The 23760-nt window shown below is 38.1% G+C and overlaps 3 protein-coding genes across 3 annotated transcripts; 2 read left to right on the top strand and 1 right to left on the bottom strand.

Moving 5' to 3' along the window:
• Nucleotides 1–43: 43 nt before the first annotated feature.
• Nucleotides 44–3961, bottom strand: LOC132114695 (protein FAM78B-like). The gene is made up of 2 exons (XM_059522966.1): nt 2628–3961; nt 44–1075 (listed from the first exon to the last, which is right to left on the bottom strand). The coding sequence occupies exons 1-2, from the start codon at nt 2888–2890 to the stop codon at nt 553–555; spliced, it is 786 nt and encodes a 261-aa protein (XP_059378949.1). The 5' UTR covers nt 2891–3961; the 3' UTR covers nt 44–552.
• An 8622-nt stretch (nt 3962–12583) lies between these two features.
• LOC132115213 (forkhead box protein E4-like) lies at nt 12584–14321 on the top strand. The gene has a single exon (XM_059523604.1). The coding sequence runs from the start codon at nt 12810–12812 to the stop codon at nt 14076–14078; it is 1269 nt and encodes a 422-aa protein (XP_059379587.1). The 5' UTR covers nt 12584–12809; the 3' UTR covers nt 14079–14321.
• A 3634-nt stretch (nt 14322–17955) lies between these two features.
• LOC132114694 (forkhead box protein D2-like) lies at nt 17956–20251 on the top strand. The gene has a single exon (XM_059522965.1). The coding sequence runs from the start codon at nt 18403–18405 to the stop codon at nt 19510–19512; it is 1110 nt and encodes a 369-aa protein (XP_059378948.1). The 5' UTR covers nt 17956–18402; the 3' UTR covers nt 19513–20251.
• The last annotated feature ends 3509 nt before the right edge of the window (nt 20252–23760 follow it).

Here is a 23760-nt window from a genome sequence, read left to right as displayed (position 1 = left end):
TCTTCCATTTATATGGACGAAATATATATATATATATATATATTTATTTTATAAATGTTCCACAGAAGAATGTCATACAGGTTTGGAATGACATGAGGGTGCGTGAATTATGACAAATTATTATTTTTGGGTGGAGTATCCATTTATGTATACCAGAAATATGGTTTCTTTAATACTTGAATCTGAGGTTCTAAGGCAAATGTCGATATCAAATTAAAAGGGACAGTTCACCCAAATTATCTGTGGAACGCAAAAGAAGATATTTTGAGAATTTTAGTTTTTTGTCTACAAAATGAAAGTCAGTGGCATCCAGTGTTTTGTTTCCCTGGATGGAAAATATATCAGATAATATTTTACATAGAAGGAACAAAAGTCATACAGATTTGGAGTAACATGAGGGTGAGTAAAATATTTTAGATTTTAATTTTTTTGAATGAACTGTCCCTTTAAGTGTCTCCAGGGCCATTCAAGAACCAAGTATCTCTATAAAGGCAGCAGTGTGCATTTAAGGCAAATTGACTTTTGATTTAAAAACCTGCTTCCCACAGCCTGCTACTTAGAGGGGATCACCACTAATGGTGGTCCTTGCTTGGGCCTCCACATTAGCACTTGTGCGTCATTAGCATTGGGTTTACCCAGAGCGTTAGGGGGGATCGGTTCCATATGAGTCAACACCTTGGGCTGGTCCTGGTGCACCCGGCCAGTGAGTCTTGCTCGAGAGCCCAGTGGCTTGGAGGGGTCCACAGCGATGTCTACTTTCATCCTCCACTTAACTGTCTGCAGGAGGATCTTTTCCTGTGTGGCCATATTTAAAGCCACCAGCCAAGTGGTGAAGCTCTGGTCGCGTTTGATCCACGTAAGCAAAGCCACGTTGCTCTCGCTCACTGGTATGGCCCATGTTACGCTGGGGTAGAAGTTATCATTCATGCTGACAGTGAAGCATGAAGGTTTGGAGGTGGGGCCGGAGAGGGTCACAGTTTCAGTCGTGTTTCCGTACCATGGGTAACTCACGCCGTCCGAGTCGCTAATGGCCTTCACCAGTCCTTCCCGTAACTCTGGCAGCTCCCAGCTTGACCTGTGGAAATGAATGTTTAGTGGTTAATCAAACAACCGCAGTTGTGCTGTTGAATATGTAAGTGTACAAAGATGGTGAGTCCAAGTGCACTAATCATAATTTGGGTTAATGATGACATTCATTATCGGGGTCCCAGCTGTCAGTGTTAAATGACTCAGTGTGAGAGATGTTAATGCGTCTGGGGATTGTTGGGTATGACCTGACACTGGCATTTCTTCTTCTGTACGGCGCCATCTGTGTCACAGAAAACCCCACGCAACCACCCGCTCAGACAGTAATACACACCCCCACACACATGTCCACACCTCCACACAGACAGGCCCCCCAGGCAGCATCAGAAGGGCCCACATCACGCGTCACAGGGCTCGTGGGTGGGTGTGAGTATGTCTCGATCTCGTTTTCCTTCTGTGTCTTTATTTATAAATTAGGCAGTCAGCACATAATTGCGTTCATCTGAAATGCTTAACTCTGCTTAGCGCAACCACGCTGATCTTACAGAGCAGCTATTCTGTTTTTATCCACTGCCTCTCCCCGTCTGATCCGGTGACAGGCTGTGAAACTCATATGTGGGAGTATAAATGAAAGAGCAGTGTCTGATGAAGGTGCAAATACTCCTCCCCTCAGGCACTGAGTTGATGTATGCATACTCTCTGTGAATATAAATCACTGATGCACTGCACTAAAGTCATCCTTTGCTTTATACCATTTAAAGACACTATTAAACTGCGTGCTACATAAATGAAAGATTTACTCACACTAACAGTGCGGTGGACAAGAGACATTTTCTATAAAGACATTCTAAAATACATTGAAAATCCTCTTCTATAATGAATTTTTCACATTTCTAATTTAAATCCACTTTGATGTGTTTTTAGTTGGCTTAATGTAAAAATACTTTTTTTGCGAATTAGACAAAAAGACCAAAAAACTCATTAAAGGGCTGAAATTCTAGAATCTAGACCATAAAAAATTTAATTGTTGTTTGGCTTGTTGGTTTATTAGGCTATTACTTAATTTATATTTATACATATATATATATATATGTCCATCTATTCAAAGTCACCACAGCATAATTTTGATCATGACATTTAAGAAATTAAACTTTTTTTTATTTTATTTTATTTTCTTTAAATCTGGTATTTTGACCTTTTTATGAAACAAAACTTTTTGTTCAGGAGAAACTGAGTAACTTGAAGATATCTCTTGATACGCATGAATCATGACTCAAAAGTTATGTATTAATTTCATAGTTGATAGTTACACTAGCCTACTTAACGTTTTAGTAGTTGTTTATTTTTGGTTATAAACTGTTTTATAAATATGTATGAAGTTACATTATGAGGTTACATTTGCCAAGCAGTTGGAACTTTTTTTCTAATATTTCTATCTTAAAAAATAAAACAAAGAAAGATTTTGTAATCTTGGACGTCCGTATTTGGCATTGACCAAATGGTTGCTCATCATTGGCTAAATTTCCATTATTCTGGTTCAGTATGTGTGTTCATGGTCAAGAGTAAGTGAGTTGAAGTCATCAAACATGCACCATGCTTACATGCCGAGGTCTCCATAAGTGTTGTAGAATTCCATTTGAGTGCACGCTTGAATCCAACCCACCACCCAAGCCTCGTTTCGATGGATCGGCGGCATCACTATCCGGGCGGAGGCCTTGAAGTACGGAGTTTTGTAGCGGAGCACTATGGGTGAATTCTCCTCGATCACTGTCGGGCAGTGGTCAATAGTAGCAGAGACGTCGTAAACAACGATATTCTCGCGTTTAATTCGGGGTTTGCAGGCGACGCTCTGAAGGCAACCCATGGCTTGATATTAATTTAATTAATATAAATAAATATAATTATACACATACATTTAAATTACCGAAGAAACGCTTCAATCTAAGTTCATGTCCAGTCCAGGCGCCCAATGTAATTAGCTACTCCTCAAATGTATTTGTATTAAGAAACACAAATAAAAAAAATACAAGACATAAATCAATCAAAAGCACGTGTTTTCCCCCCAAGTCACTGCCATTTAGATCAAATCAACATCAGATCTCTGTCTCGTTACTCCAGATCAACAACAGGTTGCAAGACCTCTGACCGTCTCTTGATTTCTGCTGTCCCCATGCCTGTGATTGTCAGTCGCGATCGGACTTGTGGGTTGTTCTGGGCTCCCACTTCAATCTGATATGTTCCCTTTCAAATCCACATGGCCTTTTGCAGCTCTTCGCCCTTTCATCCGTTTCTTTCTGGTCCGAGTTTTCATGTCACAGCCGGAGGCAGAAAAACAGTCAGGTGTGGCGGACCGCTCGCCTCGACAAGAGGTGGTCGCGATTCTGTTTTTCCCGATTGATGTTTGCGCTTTCAGAACAACAAACAATCTCAAAGTATTTCATGATTTACGACAGATTAGGAACCGCAAAAAAGTATGTTACACAGCAGAGTGTTGCTCTCGATCAAATCACATTTGTCGTTCCGTTATAGCGGATATTCCTTCAGTAAACAGACGTCCACATATTAACACACGAGGCGTCCAGATGATATTGGATAAACTGCAATAATGTGATCTTATCTGTCGGATTTAAAATAAACAGTCCCCAACCCATTCGTTGGCGTGCACACTGCGGTCGCTGTTCAGTTGCTGTGGTGCTGAATGAACGATCAGAGGCGCGTGGGAGTACCAGTGCGCGCTCTAGTCCTCCTCACGTAGCTACTCTCCGTTCTTCATCTTGGGTTCTCCGTAAATCAAAACTAGAAATAACTTTAATGCAATGCTTGACTCAAGATTGATACCCAGAGTTTTGGACCGGTTGATGTTTCTGGATCTTATTGAAAATGTGTAGTCTCAGATTCGTAATTCTTTAGTAATAGTATCCTATCTTGGAAGTTACGCGTGGCGTGCGGATAGGCTATAATCAGTGTTTAACAATGTCTCATCATTCATTAGGCTCTTGGGACACGAATAGGTTTATCTATGTAAAAGTGGAACAAAAAATGTTTGGGTGGAGGAGTCTTAAAAAATGTTTTGTTTAGGTATATAAATGTGTAGGCTAAACCGTGCACGTTACAATAATCACTACAGTAAGATTACATGTTAATCACTGTAAACGCTAAAGGTTCGTTAGATCGTTTTCACCTGAAGTTGCTATAGCAACAGTACACTGCTTGATCGATTTCTGTAGAATCAGTATCCTACGTTTGATTGACAAAAGATATGCAGCCTGTTGTCATTTCTATGTACATTTCTATTTTACATTTAAACGTCAAGAATATCTATCCATCAACAAGCTTGTTCTGTCTGTCTGTGTCTATCTGTCTGTCTGTGTCTATCTTTCTGTCTGTCTGTCTGTGTGTGTGTGTGTGTGTGTCTGTCTGTCTGTCTGTCGCCTGTGTCTATCTGTCTGTCTATCTTTGTTGTCTGTCTGTCTGTCTGTCTGTCTGTGTCTATCTGTCTGTGTCTGTATGTCTGTGTGTGTGTGTCTGTGTCTGTCTGTCTTTGTTGTCTGTGTCTATCTGTCTCTCTGTCTGTGTCTGTCTGTCTGTCTGTGTCTGTCTGTCTGTCTGTGTCTATCTGTTTATCTGATAGTATAGATCCATCAAAAGAACCTTAAGGGATTCCGTCATAAAGAAAACACAGACACGGTGGACGCAAATATGATATCAAGTAGCATTTTGTTCCTTCAAGTTTTATTGTACATGATACAGCCTTTTTCATATTCAAAAGCCAGTTTTACCACTGATTTAAAGAGCTACATTTTCACTTGAGAACTGAAAATAATAATTATCTTTTGTAACTTTGATCCACATTTACCTCCCCTTCTCTCTTACATATTAGCTGCAAGGGAAGATTATACAGTGTGAGAGACATGTTCCGCTTCTTAATTGATGGCTTTCTGTGTAACCATGACAACCGGCATAGATGGACTGACGTTACTAAGGCCGATCTCATGTCAAATTTATCCATCAGGGAAACATCACTGTGAAAATTAGCTGGTGTCTTGATAAGCATGAGGCCAGAAGAAGATGATGGTTATTAGTGAATCTGAGTTCACCCTAGAGAAAAGTCCAAACTTGTGTAGATGAATTAATGTGTAGAGATACAGTATCTGCCACAAGAAACATGAACAGTAACTTTTAGATGTCTTTCTGTCCTCATTTTTACCTGTATCTGACTTGCATCTAAAAACATCCCCTATGTAGTATGAATCACAGAGTCTGTTTTTTTAAAGAACTTTCAGAACACTAAAGAGCACACAAAAAAACGTAACAAATAAAATAAAAAAAATTTTTCAGTACATCTACTCTCTCTAACATCACACTCTGCATTTAGCAAAATATCCAGCAGGGGGAGACATTGCTTCTGAAAAATGTGAATGTCAATTTTGGCACGTGCTCGGATCTTCTAAAAACGTGGAGGTGGTTAAAGTCTTTGGATATTTGGATTTAAGGCAGAAAAAGGTTTCTGTAAAGTATGTCTGCATTTCTGTTACCTTCATCCATATGACACACGTATGATTGTGATGCATATTTGTAGCTTATGTTTTGTATTTCTGAATCTATCTTGTGGTCAAAATGGCATTGGAGAGAATAAGAGAGTGAGCAATCAAGAAAGAAAGCATGAAGAAGAAAAGAGAGGAAACCGGGATCTTCAGTTCTGCTCGGCTCAGCCACTTTGGTTCTATCAGATCAGGCTTCTGGTGGAGTGAATTTGAGCTCAGGTGCAGGTAGCCTGTCTGTCTGAAATGGCCCAGTGCTAATGGACAGGTTAAGATGGTCTGTAATCCTTACATGGGTGGGTAAATAATCCAGGCCTTCTCTGTCCTTTGCTGAGCGAGTCTAGACCACTTTAGCATCTATTCAGACTGTGTAATGTGACTCGGTGGAGGGACAAGCACGAGAATCCTCCTTTAGTAAACAGTACAACAAAACACTTAACTCCATGTAATCTAGAGGAAACTTGGGGCTGTGGAGTAGAATGAAGAAATCCCTAAAAACATCTGAGCATTTAATGCTGTGTGTTGAATGTTCACTGGTTTGCTTGGTGTCTTTTGAGGTGACATGGAAAGTGTGTGTGTGTGTGTGTGTGAGGAGCTCCGAAGGTGAGGAACTCATCTGAAACCTGTTTGTATCTGACCTTTCTGCTTTAATGAAATGTCATAAAGATAAAAGAGGAGTAACGTCTATGTGTGTGTGTGTCTCGCAGGCCCTGTTTATGAGTGTCAGCTGAATAGGCCTAGATGTGTACGTTATACGTTGTCTTCCTCTTTCTCCCTCCTCTCTCTGTCTTTCTTGATGTAATAAAAGGTTGGAGATGCTGAAGCTCCATCTCTCATCACGATTCAATGCTCAGCTTCATTGCAGATGCCTGGAGACCATGACTCCTAATATAATAATGAATAATGATAATTAATTTTTTTGTTTGTGAAGAAATAGAAAAAAGAATGTAACCCTGACACTTGATCTACGGTTACATATTGTCACATCTGGGCCTATATTATGAAAGGTTTAATTTATTTTTTTTTAAATCAGTATTTTGTACTAACAAAAGAATGTAGCTGGAAAGTCAAATTTTATTGGATTCTAACCAAAATTTTGTACAGGATTTTAGGCTATTAACAGAGCAAAGACAAGGACAAGTGTCTGTTGAAAGACAAAACTGGAGTAAGAGAGAAGGTCCTTGTGTCTTTGCAATAATCTCTGTCTCTCATATCAGAGACTCGTGGCCTCACTTGCGTCACTTGTTCACTTTTTTCCATTGAATTTTTTTGGTGGATATGATAGTCTATTTTTAGACGAACAACTGTTTTATTTCATTTTTAGCCATTTTCAATCTCACATTAAAAAAAGAAAAAGAAAACCACTAAATACATAGATTAGTGTAATTTTTTTTATAAATAAAAATATTTATTTAATTAATTTCTGCAATGCTTCAGGACACTTAAGGTCTCCCCAAACCCTCTTTTGCTTCTAAATAGACCCAGACACATCTAGTCAGTCAGTAGTCTGGGCCAACTAACGCTTCAGGAATCTCCTGCCTGCTCAGGGCACTTCCCACTCTGAACAACAGACCGGAGAATCAACAAACCCACCAAAACCTACAGTAAACACCACCAAAGGAGAGTAAACCGATTCACACCTATCAGTTCCAGTATTCGAAAATGTTTTCTCTTTATGTCTGAGGGTGCATAATCAACATGTAATGATGCTATTTATGAGTTGTTCCTTGGTTAAATTGGTTTTCCTTCCATCAGGTGTGGTCATCCAGAAGTTTGCACTGTACAAACAGAGATTCTTTATGACACACACAGTGGATTTACAAGCAGATGGACTATAAGTAGATTCTTCTCTTGTGTTTTTAGTGATATCTGTTTTAACAACAACAAAAACATTTATTTATTATTTAAATGCAACAAGTAACTATTAATGAGAGCTGGCCTTGGCAGGGGCGGATTTAGTGAATTGGGGGCCCAAGGCAAAATATAGGAATGGGGCCCTATATATTTGCACACATTTTCCTAGCTCAACCTTGAGGTTTCTTTTTTTGTTGTAATGCTTGCTGTTGCACAGTGGTGCCCCATAATTGTGTCCAGTGTTTCTATATTTTTCATGTACTTTATAATGGCTTTCTTTCATGTTGTAGGCCAGGGTTATTCAAATCTTGCCCTGGAGGGCCAGTGCACTGCAGAGTTTAACTCCAACCCTGATCAAACCTTGATCAAATTTTCTAATGATCACAAAGACATTGATTAACAGGCTCAGGTGTGTTTAATCAGGGTTGGAGCTAAACTCTGCAGTTCACTGGCCCTCCAGGGCAAGATTTGAATAACCCTGTTGTAGACCATGAAATAACGACTGATTTACAGTTGAGGTAGAGGTTTTCAGAAAAAACTAAATAAATTATAAAATGATAAACCTCACAACTGAGTGATTAAACCATGGGGTGAGTCAGTAGTATAAATTACATGGGTGTAAAAAACATCAACAAAAAAATAATATGGGTAATATGGGTGGATTTTCGCATTGGTCTGAACAAAAACTACAGACTGGATTATTGAAAATTAACATTCATTTCATTGAAGTACAGTAGGAGGCGCTTTTGGAACGTCAGAAATATAGAATGAGAAAAGTGTGAAAAAATATAGCCCATATTGAGGAGGAAAGTCCACTGATGAGTTACCAGCGTAAGCCAGTGTGCAAAGGCCGTCTAATTCTAAGCATTAAAATACACCTATTTTTAGTTATTTTAACTGGAAATTTAAATCAAACTGAAAAAAATAATGAAAAGCATTATATCAACCAAAAAAGTAACTGCGTATGTGTCCTCTACTTGGTTCCTTCTCATAAATAATTGGCATTTAAAACAATTATGAACATATAACACTGTTTCTCAATATTTAATTACAGCTTCAGGTGCATGATATTTTCATCTCCTTCAAACTGGATGCACAAAAAAGCATGTTCAACTCGGAGGGTTGTCGTGGTAATAAACACCATAAACGGCAATCATTCGCGTGTCAGCGCTTAATGTGCATCTTGTATATGAAAAGCATTTTAGGGGGCCCTTGGCTTTTGGGGGCCCAAGGCGGTCTCCTACCTTTGCCTAATGGCAAATATCCCTGATAGGTACCCAGTGTAAATATACACTGGCAGATAAGATAACCGAGATGAAAAAAGGGAGGGAAACTGATTTTTGGTAAGTATATGACCATGTTTGAGCTAGTAAGAGTGAGTTCTCATATTTGTGCATGGCTGCAGGCCCCAAGGGACAAAATCACTAAGCACTGTCATTAAGAGATTGTTGATCAGATCAAACAACATGTAGTTCACCAAAAAATGAAAAATTGCAAGTCATTTACTCACCCACATGTTGTTCCAGATCTCCATGAGTTTCTTTTTCAGCTGATCTGAAAATAAGATATTTAGAAGAATGTTGGTAAATAGTTGCTGGTAGCCAGTGACTTCCATAGTATGGAAATGACAATGGCTACCAGCAACTGTTTGGTTACCAACATTCTTTAAAATATATTATTTTGTCTTCAACAAAAGGAAGAAATTCCCCAAAGGTTTGGAACAACATGAGGATGCTATTGGAGGCTTACAAACATAAATAATGTTCTAATACTTGTGTTGCACTATACATTTCATAATATAACACGAAATAATGTAATTATACAAGACAGAAAGAACTTGGGAGATGTCGATGTGTAAAAAGTGTTTGTATATAGGTTTGATTAATATATATGATGTCTAAAAATGTTGGTGTGCTGATTGTAAAGGTGTGTTCAGCTGTATTCACAGCTTGTGAAGCTGTATATTTAATTATAACTTCACAAATATAATGAAACCGTGTGTATATGTTGTTATGGACACTGATGTGTCAAGAGTTACAGTAAAGGATAATTCTTCTCTTTGCCGAGAATGTCAGTGACCCATGCATGGCGCATGCTTGTGTGAGTGTGCTGGTAAGTGTGTATATGCATTGTGTCTTTGTGTATGTGCGTATGTTTCTGTGAGAACTATGTTGGAGTGCTTTAGCGAAGCAACGTAGCGTGCAGTTCAGGAGTGATGTGGGCTGAGCCGACCTGACCGAGCCCCGGCCCTCCACTAATCCTGCCGTTTTCAGGAGCCCTGGCCCGTACTTGATGAGCTTGGGTAAGAAAAGGGACAGCTCTTTCTCCTGCTCGCTTTTCCCTCTTTCGTTCCCTCTCATTCTTTCATTCCCTCTCACTTTTTCTCATGCACCCCCTCTCAAACACCAGCCCTGCCTGGAGCCAGTCTGCAAATGAATGAATTCCAAGTGTTTACTCAGCAGTTCTCTCTCTCTCTTCCTTCACATCTCTCTCTCTGCTCTGACAGATATAGCAGAGGTGGACACCAAGTTAAATTTCAATCTCTTCCAACAAACACACACAAAAATAAGTTAAAAAAAAAAAATTGGTGTGTATTTTGTGGTTCGAATTAGGTGAGTTGTGGGACTTCAATTAATAGACACACAGGGCTTCATAATGTGTGGAACACTTAGAAATGTATGAATGTCATTGCATTAAATTACAAAATATCAACCCAAGGGAAATAATTTAAAGAACGATAGCACTTTTTTCTAGCATTTCACAAAAGTTAGTTCTGAGGAATGAACTTGAAAGCAAATGCAATTTGTTTTAATATTCTAATACAATGCTATTTTAAATGTGTCTTAAAGAGAAAATTCACCTAAACATGTAAATTTGGTTATCATTTACTCCAAATCATGTGTATTCGTGCCTGTATCTTTTTTTTTTTCTGTTTTTGCCCCCAATGGACCCACACAGGAAATGTATGAATGTCACTGTATTAAATAAAATATCAACCCAAGTGAAATATATTTTAAAGAATGTTAGCACAAGCATACTTTTAAAGCAAAAAGTTTCACAAAAGTGACGGATAAAAGAAAACCCCTTTAAGTTTCCAAATAACACATCAACATTTTTGCTGTGCCTTTGCTTGAGGTTGCATAATGTCCATGGGAAACTGACATGTATTTTACTTTGGGACATTGAATTGTAACATTCCATTTAATTCAATGCAACCTCAAACAATGCCCTTAGGGAGGGACTTATAATACTGTATATTCCTTTGTTGTTGATACCACTTTGTGTATATGTTCATGCAGACACGTAAGCATTACAAACCAAGTTCAATTTATTACACATTTTTTCCAAAAGAGTTGTCAGGCTGTGTATATCTGGTGTGTGTGATAAGAGAGTAATATTACGGGGATTACCATGAGATGGTAGGCCTGGGGCTAGTGGATGAGGGTGCGGGAGAGGAGGGGCTGTTTCCTGGCTGAAGCCCTTGTTTGTCTGCCTGACCTGGCAACACAAGGGGCAGATCCTGCTTGGATACAACCCTGATCCCACGCCTGTCTGAAGCTGTTAGCCATCCGCTCTGTTCGGCTAACTGGGTTTAGCGAGTCTGGCCACAGGGAGGGGTGTGGGCTGGGGCTGCTGCATGCTTTGTGCTTTGGGCAGTGGTGAATGCTGTTATGGCTTATGACTCTGGTCTTATTCATCCTGCCATTTCTTTCTTATCAGTCAGAGCTGAATATTGTCTGTCCAGTCGTTCATATCACTCTTTTTTTTTTTTGCTCGCTCCTACCCAAATATGCATGCACTTAACTGTTTTAAGTTGTTTATTGGCTATTTATTTAGAAAACTTATTTGAGCTTAGTCATAGGCTGAGAGTGAAAAGGTCCCGGGTAACTTTCTACCTCCTGAGATGCCTTGTGTTGAAAAGCAAAGCCCTGGTAATGCCTGATAGATTTAACTATATATTTAAAGCTGATAAGAACTCTATGTGCATGCTGTTATTGTCTTTCTGTCATTTGATCTGTTAAATCCTGGGTGAGAAGTTGGTGTTGTGTGCTATGAGGCTGTATTAGCACACGTCCCTCAATAGTCTCAATCTGGAGAATACAAATAAACCAGCATTTTTAAACCAATTCTGTAAAGCTTTCACAGCTCAATTGCTGTTTTTAAAGGCCTGTTTTTATTTTTCAATTGGTGGATTGAGAGGTAGTTTGGGAAGTGGATCCACAGTGGATCCATGGGCAAACACAGAGAGAGAGAGAGAGAGAGAGAGAGAGAGAGAGAAAGAAAGAGAGATCAAAGATAAAACTTGCAATGAGCAGTCAATTTCTTTTGTCATATTTTGCATTGTTAAAAATGTAGCCTGCTAAAATTAAAACCTTAATTTTGGTTTCTGCCTTTTTCAAGTAAAATCAAAGTGATAGAAACATGATAATCTGCAAAAAAAGTTTATTGCACTTTTTTGTGTAATAAATGGAAAATGGAAAAATTATTAAAATTTAAATATGTGCATACAAATGTTTAAACACTCTGTATACTATATATATATATATATATATATATATATAGAGAGAGAGAGAGAGAGAGAGAGAGAGAGAAAGAGAGAGAGAGAGGCTATACTTTACGAGTTCAGATGCAAAAGCCTCTGAGTGCCACCTGTAATGTTTTTATCATGCTCCCATATTTATGTATATAAATATATATATATATATTACAGTGAACAAAAATGATCAACAAATTGAGTATTCATAATGTTCCATGTCTTTGTGATATGTAAAAAGCCATACTCTGTGCAACTGTTCTGCTTTAGTATAGGTATTTAACCCCCACCTTCTCTCTCCTAATCCTTTTGCTCTTAAGACCCCCAAGTCAGTGGAAGCTATTATGTAAGCCGCTTCGCCTTATCTGATATCACACAATATATATTCCATATAAGGTCACAATTACTTGCTTTTCGTTGTTCATTGAAGGACAGCAGGAATATATATATATATATATATATATATATATATATATATACTTTTTTTTTATTCTGAGATTTTAGTGTTTAGTAGGCTAGGGTAAATCAGGTATATCTTTAAATACAGGTTCTAAACTATACAAAGCCATCCATCCATAATCAATTCAACGCTGATTTTCTGACCTCGCATTCTTTGTTAGTGAGGGGAGAACTGTCATCCAACCGATCGTCACGAGGCGGCCCCTGTCGTCACTCTGCCCGCTCTATAAAACTCCCCCCGACTCACTTACCTGGTTAGACAAACACCTCTGTAATCTACGGCTGTGCGCACGCTTTTGTTTTTGTTAATACTTTTCACAGCCTGTTTCGTTGGCAAATTGAAGGAATTTTTTAATTCTGACAGCCCTAAAAGTTTTAAAATACTATTTTTTTTTATGAATCTTGCAAGTTTTTCATATTTCACGGGCATGTGTAACATGACGGCAGAGTCCCAGCACTCACCCGCCGAGGCGGCCAGTCCAGTGGTGGTGTCTCCCAACGTGAGCCTGGACTCCCCGATTCCTCTTCCTCCACCAGCGTTAAACCACCAAGCTCGAACCAAGGACGGTGTTCTCATCAAAGCAGAGCTCCGGGGCAGCAGTCCAAATACAGACAGGGAGGAAGGGGCTTCATTGGGTCAAACAGAGGAACATCTGCCCGCCACTGGCAGCCGGCGGAGGAAAAGGCCAGTGCAGCGAGGTAAACCTCCCTACAGTTACATCGCACTTATAGCAATGGCTATCGCCAATTCACCTGAGAGAAAACTCACTCTAGGCGGCATCTATAAGTTCATCATGGAACGCTTTCCTTTTTACCGCGAGAATTCCAAGAAGTGGCAGAATTCAATACGGCATAACCTCACCCTCAACGACTGTTTTGTGAAGATCCCGCGAGAGCCCGGTAGGCCCGGCAAAGGAAACTACTGGACGCTCGACCCTGCTGCTGAGGACATGTTCGACAACGGGAGTTTCTTGCGTCGGAGGAAGCGCTTCAAGCGGACTGATGTGAGCACATATCCAGGGTACATGCAAAACTCGAGCGCGTTCACGCCCACACCTATGGGTAGACAGGCGTACACCACCACTTTGTACCCGGGTGTAACCTCTGGCTACGGGACTCAGTTGGCTGGGTCCCCGCACTCGGCGATGCTGCATCACTATCAGGCATCAGCCGGGGTCACGCAGGGCCAGCCCAGGATGTTCAGCATTGATAACATTATTAATCAGCAGATCATGATGCAAAGTGGAGGAGATCTCAACCCGCAGTCTCTCGGACTGGGTGTTGGAGACTTGGGTGCCATGACCTCCAGCTGTTCCGTATCCACCTCAGACCCAACCTGCTTTCAGACACAACCGATAAATCCAACGAGCAACATGCTGAACAGGAACACTGGACCTCTTGCTTCAAACATGACAACCAGCTACACGTACCCCTCCTCGGCTTCGCCCACTCACCTGTCCGGGGTCACGCAGTCCAGCTTCTCACCGGGAGGTTCACAGGTGTACTGTTCGGGAAACAGGATTTCGCTGCCCCCTGTGCGTTCTGGGTCGTGTGCAGATCATACAGAACCACTTTTAGGTCTCTCCGGACCAACAATGAACTCATACAATAATTCATATATGAGACAAGCCAATTTTGCCTCAGGACTGGAGCGATACATGTGAAAATGACCCCAAGATTGAGTTTTTGTTATGTAACAAAAGTTGTGTACCGTGTGACAGAATTAACCAGTTGTATAAAATGTATAATTACAGTTCTGTTATTGATATGTAATCCGAAACATTTGAGATATCAGTGGACCAACAACCCCCTGAACAATGTAAATATTTTAAGCAAATAAATGTTTTTGTGTAATAATTTTTCGTTTGTTCTATATTTTAACTAACTCGTTCAGAACAGTTTGATTCAATAATATACATAACGACGACAATAATACGTATAATCTTGCAACTTTAATGTTTCCATTATAAAATTAGTCCGTATTTAAGTTATTTAACATTGGGCACAATGTTTTTCGATATTAAATTTAATTAAAACGTTCAGTCAGTTGATATAGTCTGTCTGTGGGTTTTCTCTAGAGAAACAAATCAAAGTTACAATTCAGAATTGCAGAATTAATCCCCCACCCTCTGGTTAGACACTTGTGCCTACAGAATAATATGTTAAACAAAAAATTAATGCACTTTATTTTGTCTTCAATCACAACGCCCACATATTTTGCTGGTGAGGGAGCGACATCGACTGGTTTTTTGGAATAAATATATTTTATTTGTATTTATTTAGACTATATAAGTAAAACCAAGATCAAGAGCATTTCACATAAAATCCACTAGATGTCAGTCGCCACCAAATTACGACCAATACTGGGTTCCTCAATAGCCTAAGAACGTTTAAACACATGGTTGACTATGAAAACGTTTTATCACATAGACAACATGGCAATTCAACGTGACGAAGCTTTTTCTTTTTCATCACTGCAAAGTCATAATATTTTCGACAATAAAATATTTTGCTAAAATAAATGTTAAAACAATACTATTATCTTTTGAAAGTATGCTATGTTTTCAATTGTTTGTGTAGGCCTATACGTTTTTAAAGAAGCACAAATGTGGGCAAAATTTCAGCATTTTGTTTGTTTTGAGCATTTGTTTTTGAAACTGTGTCATCAAAACCGTAATTACTTTTTTAAATTCAAAATGTGTTTATTATTATAATTATTATTGAATGTTCAGCCCCTTTGCTAGATGAAGAGTGGTTTCCATTCTTGGAGGCAATTTCAAGCTCTTTTCATATTGGGAAGACAAACTCTCGTCTGGCCTTAGTTTAGTAGGCTATTTTTGCTATAATGATGCACATAATTTCTTCTAATTGACATGCAAAACTAGTTTGAGGAGATGGCGTTAAAAGGGTTAGAAAAAAGTCCGATTTCATTAATAGGAGTCTGATAAAATGATTAATTATAAGCTCATATCGTTGCGGTCCGGCGTTTTCTTGCAAAACGATTTAATTACCACGACATTTAGATGGGAAAAATAAGGTTTAAGGGCCAAAATACAATTTTTCCTTTAAAATAAATATATATTTTTATATTATGTTATATTATATTAAATTTATTTATTTATTTATTTATTGGTTGGTTACGACTTCAAGTGCAATTAATTTGTCTTTTTTCATGGGATGCACCGTAGAACCGCTAGGTGGCAGTAATATGGTTAAAAATGTTACAGAATGTTATAGAACGCTTTACAGAGACCTTTTATACTCTTTTAGCCATCAACACATCAACTGGCGAGCCCACTTAAAAGCGGAAAGGATGAAAAAAGGAAGGGGAAGCCTATTTGTCAGTTTAAAATCGACTGTGATTATCTGGTTCTTTTTTCAGAGTGTCGCCTGTGGTTTGCACTTTGACATTTATGATGTGCAGGGACCTTAAACATGCACGACAATTTTTATTTTTGTTTTTGGTCTGTTGAGACAGAAAAGAGTGGTATTAAAGTTTATTCATTAGCCTATATAGAGACTGAATTACATAATGCATTGATAAAAAGTCCTATGATACCCTAAATTGACAAAATATTTTGAACTGTTGAATTTATAAATCAAATATCTTATTTGATGAGTTTTGGGCTCCCATTGGCAGCTGTTCTGTATTGTCATTGCTCCGTCTCCGTCATCGTTTCAAACAAAAAGTTAATGAACTACAATTTTGACATTGTTTACTACTTAGGCTATCTTTCTTTTATAACGTCCATTTTTTATATCTCAGATGCTTAGCGTTTAACTAATTTTAAGATATTAAGACTACGGACTAAACTACAGTTCAGCATGAGATTAAACAAAAAATATTTTTAATTTCCAAAATGTCTGTTTTATATACAATATAATACAATACAATTTTATTTGTTAAGCACATTTAAAACAACCGAGGTTAGCCAAAGTGCTGGACACTGACATAATTGCAACAAATTAAAAACACATAACATGAGCACAATACACAGTTTAAACAAGTGACAAACTAAAATAATAAAATGCAGAAATGAACTCTCAGGCTGGTTTCTTAATGTACTTTAAATTTAATTTACATCTCATGTTTAGCCTATAATAGAATATAAATCCTTATGGGGAAACGTGCAAGCAAGCTGAGCATGAAACTCGGCATATCCTGTGGAACAAATTTTAATCCGACTGAGGCACAGACTGGTTCTTGGAGTCTGTATGTGAATAATGAGCATAATGAAAAATGAATTCGATGGCCACGTTGTTTGGCGCATAGCTTGTCATCTATAAGCAATGACGAATTCAAACAGGTTGCAGAGTATATGTGCTTTTTATACTTTAGGAGAATATTTATGTAGTATCTATAAACGGGTGTGTGTGGAATTCCTGACAGGTAAAAAATAATAAATAACAGTGAGCGGTAAATAACGGTACGAAAAAACAAACATTTGTAGAGCTCAAACGCACGAGATCTTCTACAAAACACAAATTCGTTTCACTCCCTTTTAGTAAGCATATGTTTATATATATATATATATATATATATATATATATATATATATATATATATATATAGACAATTTAAGGTTATTTTCATGCCAAATAAATAAATGTTGTTAAAACAATCCATGCACCTGTCGAGTTCTAGAACAAGTTTCTTGCAATCATGCTATTTTGTATTGGTAATACAATGCAAATGAATACAAGGATATTAACAAATATTGTGAAATAATTAAATATGTGCAATGAAATATGTTGTGGCCTCGTGCTAAATTGAAGATTATTGAATAATCCTAGATAATATTAAAATAATTCGTCCCTAATCGTGTCATGCGATTTTTATAAATAATCACTGTTGCTTTGTGACTCAAATTTCTCTATTTTCAATCTCATGTAACCTATTATTATTTTATGTGTCGGTTTATTTGGATTTAAATATTTTTTAAGGAAACGATTTTATAGGCTACTATTTGGCAGAAATGTATTTGTTTATTTCTGCCTCTTTGTAAGCCTGCAGCTGAATAAAAAAATCGATCGGATCATTTAATGCAAAAATTCTGGTGCTTTTCTTTCTCTCTGTTGTTCATTTGCTGTATCATTAACTTATTATATTAAAGTAGCCTATCTATTAACATCTATTCATTCTTTATTTGGATATCTTATTGATATTTGGCTGATTATTTTAAGCACCATTAGAAAACAATGAATCAATTAGTGTAGGAAGTTGTGATATTATTTGTTTTATGCGTTGCCAGTTTATTTGTTGTCACATCTTTGAAAAAAAAAAGAAAATCCTCATCTTTATAGAAGGTAAATCGTACGAGATTTAACCATATAGCCTGTACAGACATTGTATTTTATCAGTAGGTAGGCAATTATTTTTGTCATTTGTAGCGAATGTCAGTTAAATAACACATTAAAAGAGGAGTTGATAACACGTACTTGCTGTTTTCTCCCCTCGGCTCTAAACTTCCCCAAGTTCCTGGTTACTGACATGCTGATCACGTGATTATGGTGCCTGGATAAATAGTTTTTGGAAGCCGCGCGGGGGTATACTTGCAGGCTCATTCACGCGCAGCGCTGCGACCGTACACGATAATATATGCTCGAATAATGGAAACTGAAAACGTTAGTAAATGCATAGTGCTAATGCAGTTCATATGATCCAAAAGTTAATATTGCATATGGACCAACTACGCTCCATGAAAAGGAAAATCGAGGTCTTAACCGAGTGTCCAGTTAGACTTGCAAGCTCTGGACGATTTTAGTGTTATGCAAGTCCGGTGTGATTCTTTCGAGTGTGTTTTCGTTTCTTAAGGTACATTTTCTATGCGGCTCCCGGACGTGAAGAGAACATATTCTTGGCTTCAGGAGGACGGGAGTTTTGTAGTTCCATAACGCACAAGTGACTGAGGGGATACTGCTTGTGTTGGGTGCTACACGAGACTGGACACGGAACGCGCAAGAGGAAGACAAAAACGCTCTCCGAGGATGACTCTGGGGACGGACATGTCGGACAGTTCTGCTCTGTCCGACGACGTGGACATTGATGTCGTTGGCGGGGATATTGTAAAAGAGGGTAAATATCTTCACCACCATCATAGCTTTCACTTGGACAATGACTCCGATGACAATCTATCTCAGAATGCAGGGGAGGGCGCAATCTCTCCGGGCCAAAGCAGCTTGGACTGTCCAGCTGACCGGGACGGGCCACGGGATGACCACAGAACCGGTGCCTCAAGTGAAGATAAACCAGGGAAAAATGCATTGGTGAAACCCCCTTATTCTTATATAGCCCTGATAACCATGTCTATTCTGCAGAGCCCGAAGAAACGTATGACTCTCAGCGAGATCTGCGAGTTCATCAGCAACAGGTTCCCATATTACAGGGAGAAATTCCCCGCGTGGCAAAACTCTATCCGTCACAACTTGTCTCTAAATGACTGCTTCGTCAAAATACCCCGTGAACCCGGTAACCCGGGCAAAGGCAATTACTGGACCCTCGACCCAGAGTCCGCCGACATGTTTGACAATGGGAGTTTTCTGCGCAGAAGGAAGCGCTTCAAAAGACACCAGACCAACGAGATCCTTCGGGACGCGGGTGGATTTCTACCTGGCTTCGGCTACGGACCGTACGGTTACAATTACGGCATACAGCTGCAAAATTTCCATGCGCATCACCCCTATCACCCACACCACCCGGGAGGCGCGTTCCCCTTCCAAAACGTACCCTGTGCTCTCCCCACGACTTCCTCGATATTCTCCACACCACACAGCTTGCCTTCGTTTTTAGGAACTGAGCTGAGAAAGCCTTTCTATCCTCAACTCAGCCCGACTCTTCCTGGTCTGGCGCCTCTCAAGACGGACACTAATGGTCCAAGTCGGCCTTCCTTCTCTATAGACAATATAATTGGTGCGGCTGGCTCAACAGCTTCGCCGTACACCACACAACCGGGTGGACAGGCTCAGATCTTGGCCATGCTTACTCCCACACTTGCTTCGGCCACGAACCACTTGAATCTAACGCAGGAAGCGATGTTTCAGCCCGGCACACAGACTTTCTCGAGCAAAACGTCAAGCCTTAACAATTGCCATTTCTAGAGTGGCAGCAAATAGAAAGTGCAGCAGTCCAGTTTAATATGGTTGTTTCGTCATTTGCTAAGGTAGGATTTACACTTTTGCAAGATTAAAATGCCGCCCGTTTCTTGTTTCTGAATTATTAAAAAAAAGTCTAATTAAGTAGTTATATTTATGAACTGTAAATATGTAAGATTATGGAGAGAGAGAGAGAGGCTGAAAAGAGGAAATTAAGACCTTGTAAAAAGTAAGCTAAGATTTCATCTTTTGACAGCCAGTGGACCTTTGCCGTTTTGTCCAGAAAGCCAGTATAGTAATAGTTTGTAGGCTACTAATTGACATGGAATTTCCTCTTTTGGCTGAATTAAATTAAGATTTGTTTTAATTATTTTATTGTTTCGTATGATTTGCGAGTTTGTAAAAAGCACTGTCAATACCGAGACTTGAACCTCAGGAGACTTGTTTTGGAAGCACATTGCCAGAGACAATAGGGACTGTAAACAGATTTAAAAAGGTTAACGTCCCCCTAGTTCTCTCAACCGAAGTGTTCTGATAAATTGTATTCTTATTTTATTTCTGTTGGTAGATGATTATGTGGTTCTTGGTGTAAATCGCATTACCTCTTTCTGACTCTTGTTAATACATATTTCATTATTCCTTTGAAAAATGATCTGTGAAAAGAATGTTGTTATATGTAAAGAGATGTCCATAGGTCATTTTTTTGGTTGTAATGGCAAGACAATAAATGTTTGTGAATTTTAAAGATGTTTTCGTTAACTTCTTTTCGCTTTAGTCTTCAAACAGGCCTGTATCAACCTACAGCCTAAGAGTTGTCTAACGTTTATTCACAAAATATTCATGTTTGAAGTTCAAACAACTGTGAGTTAAGAAAACAAATTATTTTAACCACTTTGTTTTTGCTTTAGTGTAATCATTTTCACCAGTGTGTAGGCTACCTATAATACTAGACCAAATAAGACAAATCAAATAATATGATTACATTGATAAAATGTTAGTTTAATGTTTGCTGCCACAAGATATTTTTTATTAAGGCTTTAGGCTAAATAGATTAGGCCTAAAAAAAATCTTAGTGTGACGTTTTCACACCAGTATTTAGTACGTTGAAGGCCCAAGGCACAAGTTTCCTCTTGTGTGGCGCTTTGAGCCATGATAATCGACCAGTTTCTGGCAAACGACAAAGAGCTAAAGCAATGGGAATATCAGCGCTTGAAAGTCTATAATTGAATGTGAGGGTTATACATGGATACCTACGAAGTCATTTGAGGATTCGTTGCTAATTTGTGTTAGCATCTTTTTTCATCTGGAATCTAATCCACAATAATGCAGCTCTTTGCCCATTTGTTGATGTTGTCACTGAAGACCTTGTCCCCGAGGCCTGAATGGGCACCCAGCAAGTGGTCCCTAGCGAGACAAGCCACACACATTTGCTTCTGAAAGGCGATCGTCTTAAAAGACTTTCATGTCATCTGTGTTGTCTTGAGACATGTACAAAAGAAACAGCGGGAATTCACCGTATGCGAAAAACAGACTGATGAATCCATTTGAGAGTTGGACGGTACTGTTCAGAAGGTGGTACAAAAAAGCTGCCTTTATTTACCTGGTTCGTGCGCCAATGGGTAAATTTGCTTCGTGGGGTGTTTTTGACAACTAGTTGTTAAAGGAAGGGTTGACTTTCACTCATCATATTTTTCTCTCAGTCTCCAACTCAGCAAATCCTTTTGAAGCGAATGCAAACATGTATTAATTCAAAACGTGGAATATTTTGTCATCTAAAAAACATACTAAAATATTGTTCTCATATTTCATGAGAACAAAAGTGGACCAAACTAAAAGTTAAACCGTATTTTTCAAGCCCTCCTGGACCACCAGCCATATACTGCGCGTGAAATTGAAGTGTTTTTTTTTTGTCTGTCATAATAGTAATATAATATCAACATACAGTCGTATAAAATTGTAATTAATTTTTTTATATAAAGACATACAGCTTTTTATTATTATTTTATTTTAAGTACGAACTGCAGAGTGCATTTATTTGTAAATTACTGAAATATTGAGGATTAAGGTAAATTAAAATAATTCGCGTTAGACGACTATACTTTTTGGCTGTATACTCAGAAATGTGATGCTTTATTCTGAATTAAACCAAGGGTATTATAATAATAGATTAAATTATTTTATTAGCTCCTTCTATTATTATTATTATTATTATTATTAAAAAAATAGGTTGACTTTAGTTTGGGACATCAGGATGACTTAAGGGCAGAGGACGTGTGTGTAGCCTATTTAGCAAGGTAAAAAGACTGGGAGGAAGAACGATAAATGTATTGCTGGTCAGAGGTGACAGAGCAGCAGAAAGGAAGGAGCATTTCACAATAGTGTACTTTTGATCTGTACTTACAGCGAATAAAACTGTACTCGCGGCCTGAATGAAATAAACAGAAAGATCTTCTAGCATAGCGGCGCGCGCTTACATGTGGTCGTGTTTACGCCTGTCATAATTTACAGTTAATTAATTTGTGGTGATTAGTTACATTTCAGAAAGATGGGCTCTTGATTAAAGGAGGCGAAATGCCAGATAGGCTTTAAATTTTAATGTAAAAAGGACGTTCATCTTCTCTCTTGACGTCCAGTATTTTCAGTCTTGTTTTGTCTCACCATGAGAAATCACATCACTCTCCTTTAATCGGATCGAAAGTGTAAATCAGGGTTACGGCCTTAAATCCCACTAATTGCCCGTTAATTTCGCTTTCATTTTTTCCCTGTGTGGCGCGTTAGTTACACCACGAGAGGACCACCCACGATTTCGAATGGAGCAAAGCATATCTTTTCTCCTCTATCACTGTAATTTTAAAAGCGAGATCTCTAAAATAGCGCAGTATTTGCATCTGAACTGGTGTTTTATATGTGTTTTATATTTAAATTTTGCGACGTTGTCAGTTTTTCGTTTCTGCTTTGTTGCACGGGCTCTTCATCCAAATTACGGGGCTCACACCGTGTCCACCCCCACCCCCCAGTTAACTGTGCTGTTAATTATATAATTTACATTAACCTTTAATGATACTCTATGATCAGTATTTCGTTAATATGTATTGCCCATAAGCATAAACTTTTTAATCAGTTTTGGTTTCATTTATAATTTTATAGCTATTTAATTTTATATAAGGCCTATATTTGAAGGTAATTAGGCCTAATGTAGATAATTTGGTTAGTCTGTTTAACAATAGGCTATATGAATAATGTTCATGCGTACATGAACAAAAATGTTCATCTTTTAGCAGGCTTTTATGCTGTAGCAGGCGCGTTTCTTTTTCATTTTAGAAACTGCTTTCAATGGACGCGTGAAATGCATCATTCAGTAGGCCTATACATTAGCATGTTTTATCTCTTCAGGATAAATTGTGCATTTATTATAAATTGTGCTGTAAATATATATTTTTTTATTTTTAATATTTAATGAAAAATGTAGGCCTATTATTGTTTAATTTCTAGGCAATTCTAAGAATTTACCCATGGCACTATATAGCACTATATATGTTCACTTTTCAATCTTCCTTTTTTTTCCTTTCTTGCTGCGCAATGATGTGTTATTCTGTCACATTTAGGCTGTTTATAACGATATGAAATGTGTAAATATTTTTATGCTATGGTTTGGACTATACGTTTGGAAGTGGGAGTGGCAGTATGTTCATGTATATGATATTTTATTAAAAATGTATTTAAAGAGTTTCACGTATTAGGCTATTTCAAAATTATTATTAGGCCTGTTATTAAATTGTATAGCTGTTGTTGTTGTTTTTGGCTTGCGTCGAACAACACTCTACTGTGTGTCTAGTAGAGAGGATCTTGTTACAAGACCATAGCTTGTAAATCTATTTAGTTATAATTAGAAAATCATGTAAAGCGTCTTGATGTAAAACATTAGTCTGAGATGCATATACCATTGATGAATCGGGGCACCTGCTGCAAGAACTATACAATGTTTTTTTTGTTTTGTTTTTTTTTACTACCAGATTTCTGGTCCAAACTTCTCCTTTTAATGCGTATTAACGTTGTCTCATAAAATGTGTTATAATATATACATATATATATACAGAAAAAAATAATTATATATATATATATAAGTCAGTATTAGCCTATATGTTTCATTACAAATATAAGTTTATAATTGGTGTTTTGTACAAGTATCAGTGGGACCCACAATAAACTTTTGTTGTGTTTTTAAACTTTGCTACTCGCTCTCTCTCTCTCGCT

Source organism: Carassius carassius, chromosome 34 (assembly GCF_963082965.1).
Source record: "Carassius carassius chromosome 34, fCarCar2.1, whole genome shotgun sequence".
Classification (NCBI taxonomy): Eukaryota; Metazoa; Chordata; class Actinopteri; order Cypriniformes; family Cyprinidae; genus Carassius; species Carassius carassius.
This window is presented reverse-complemented; position numbering and strand designations above follow the sequence as displayed.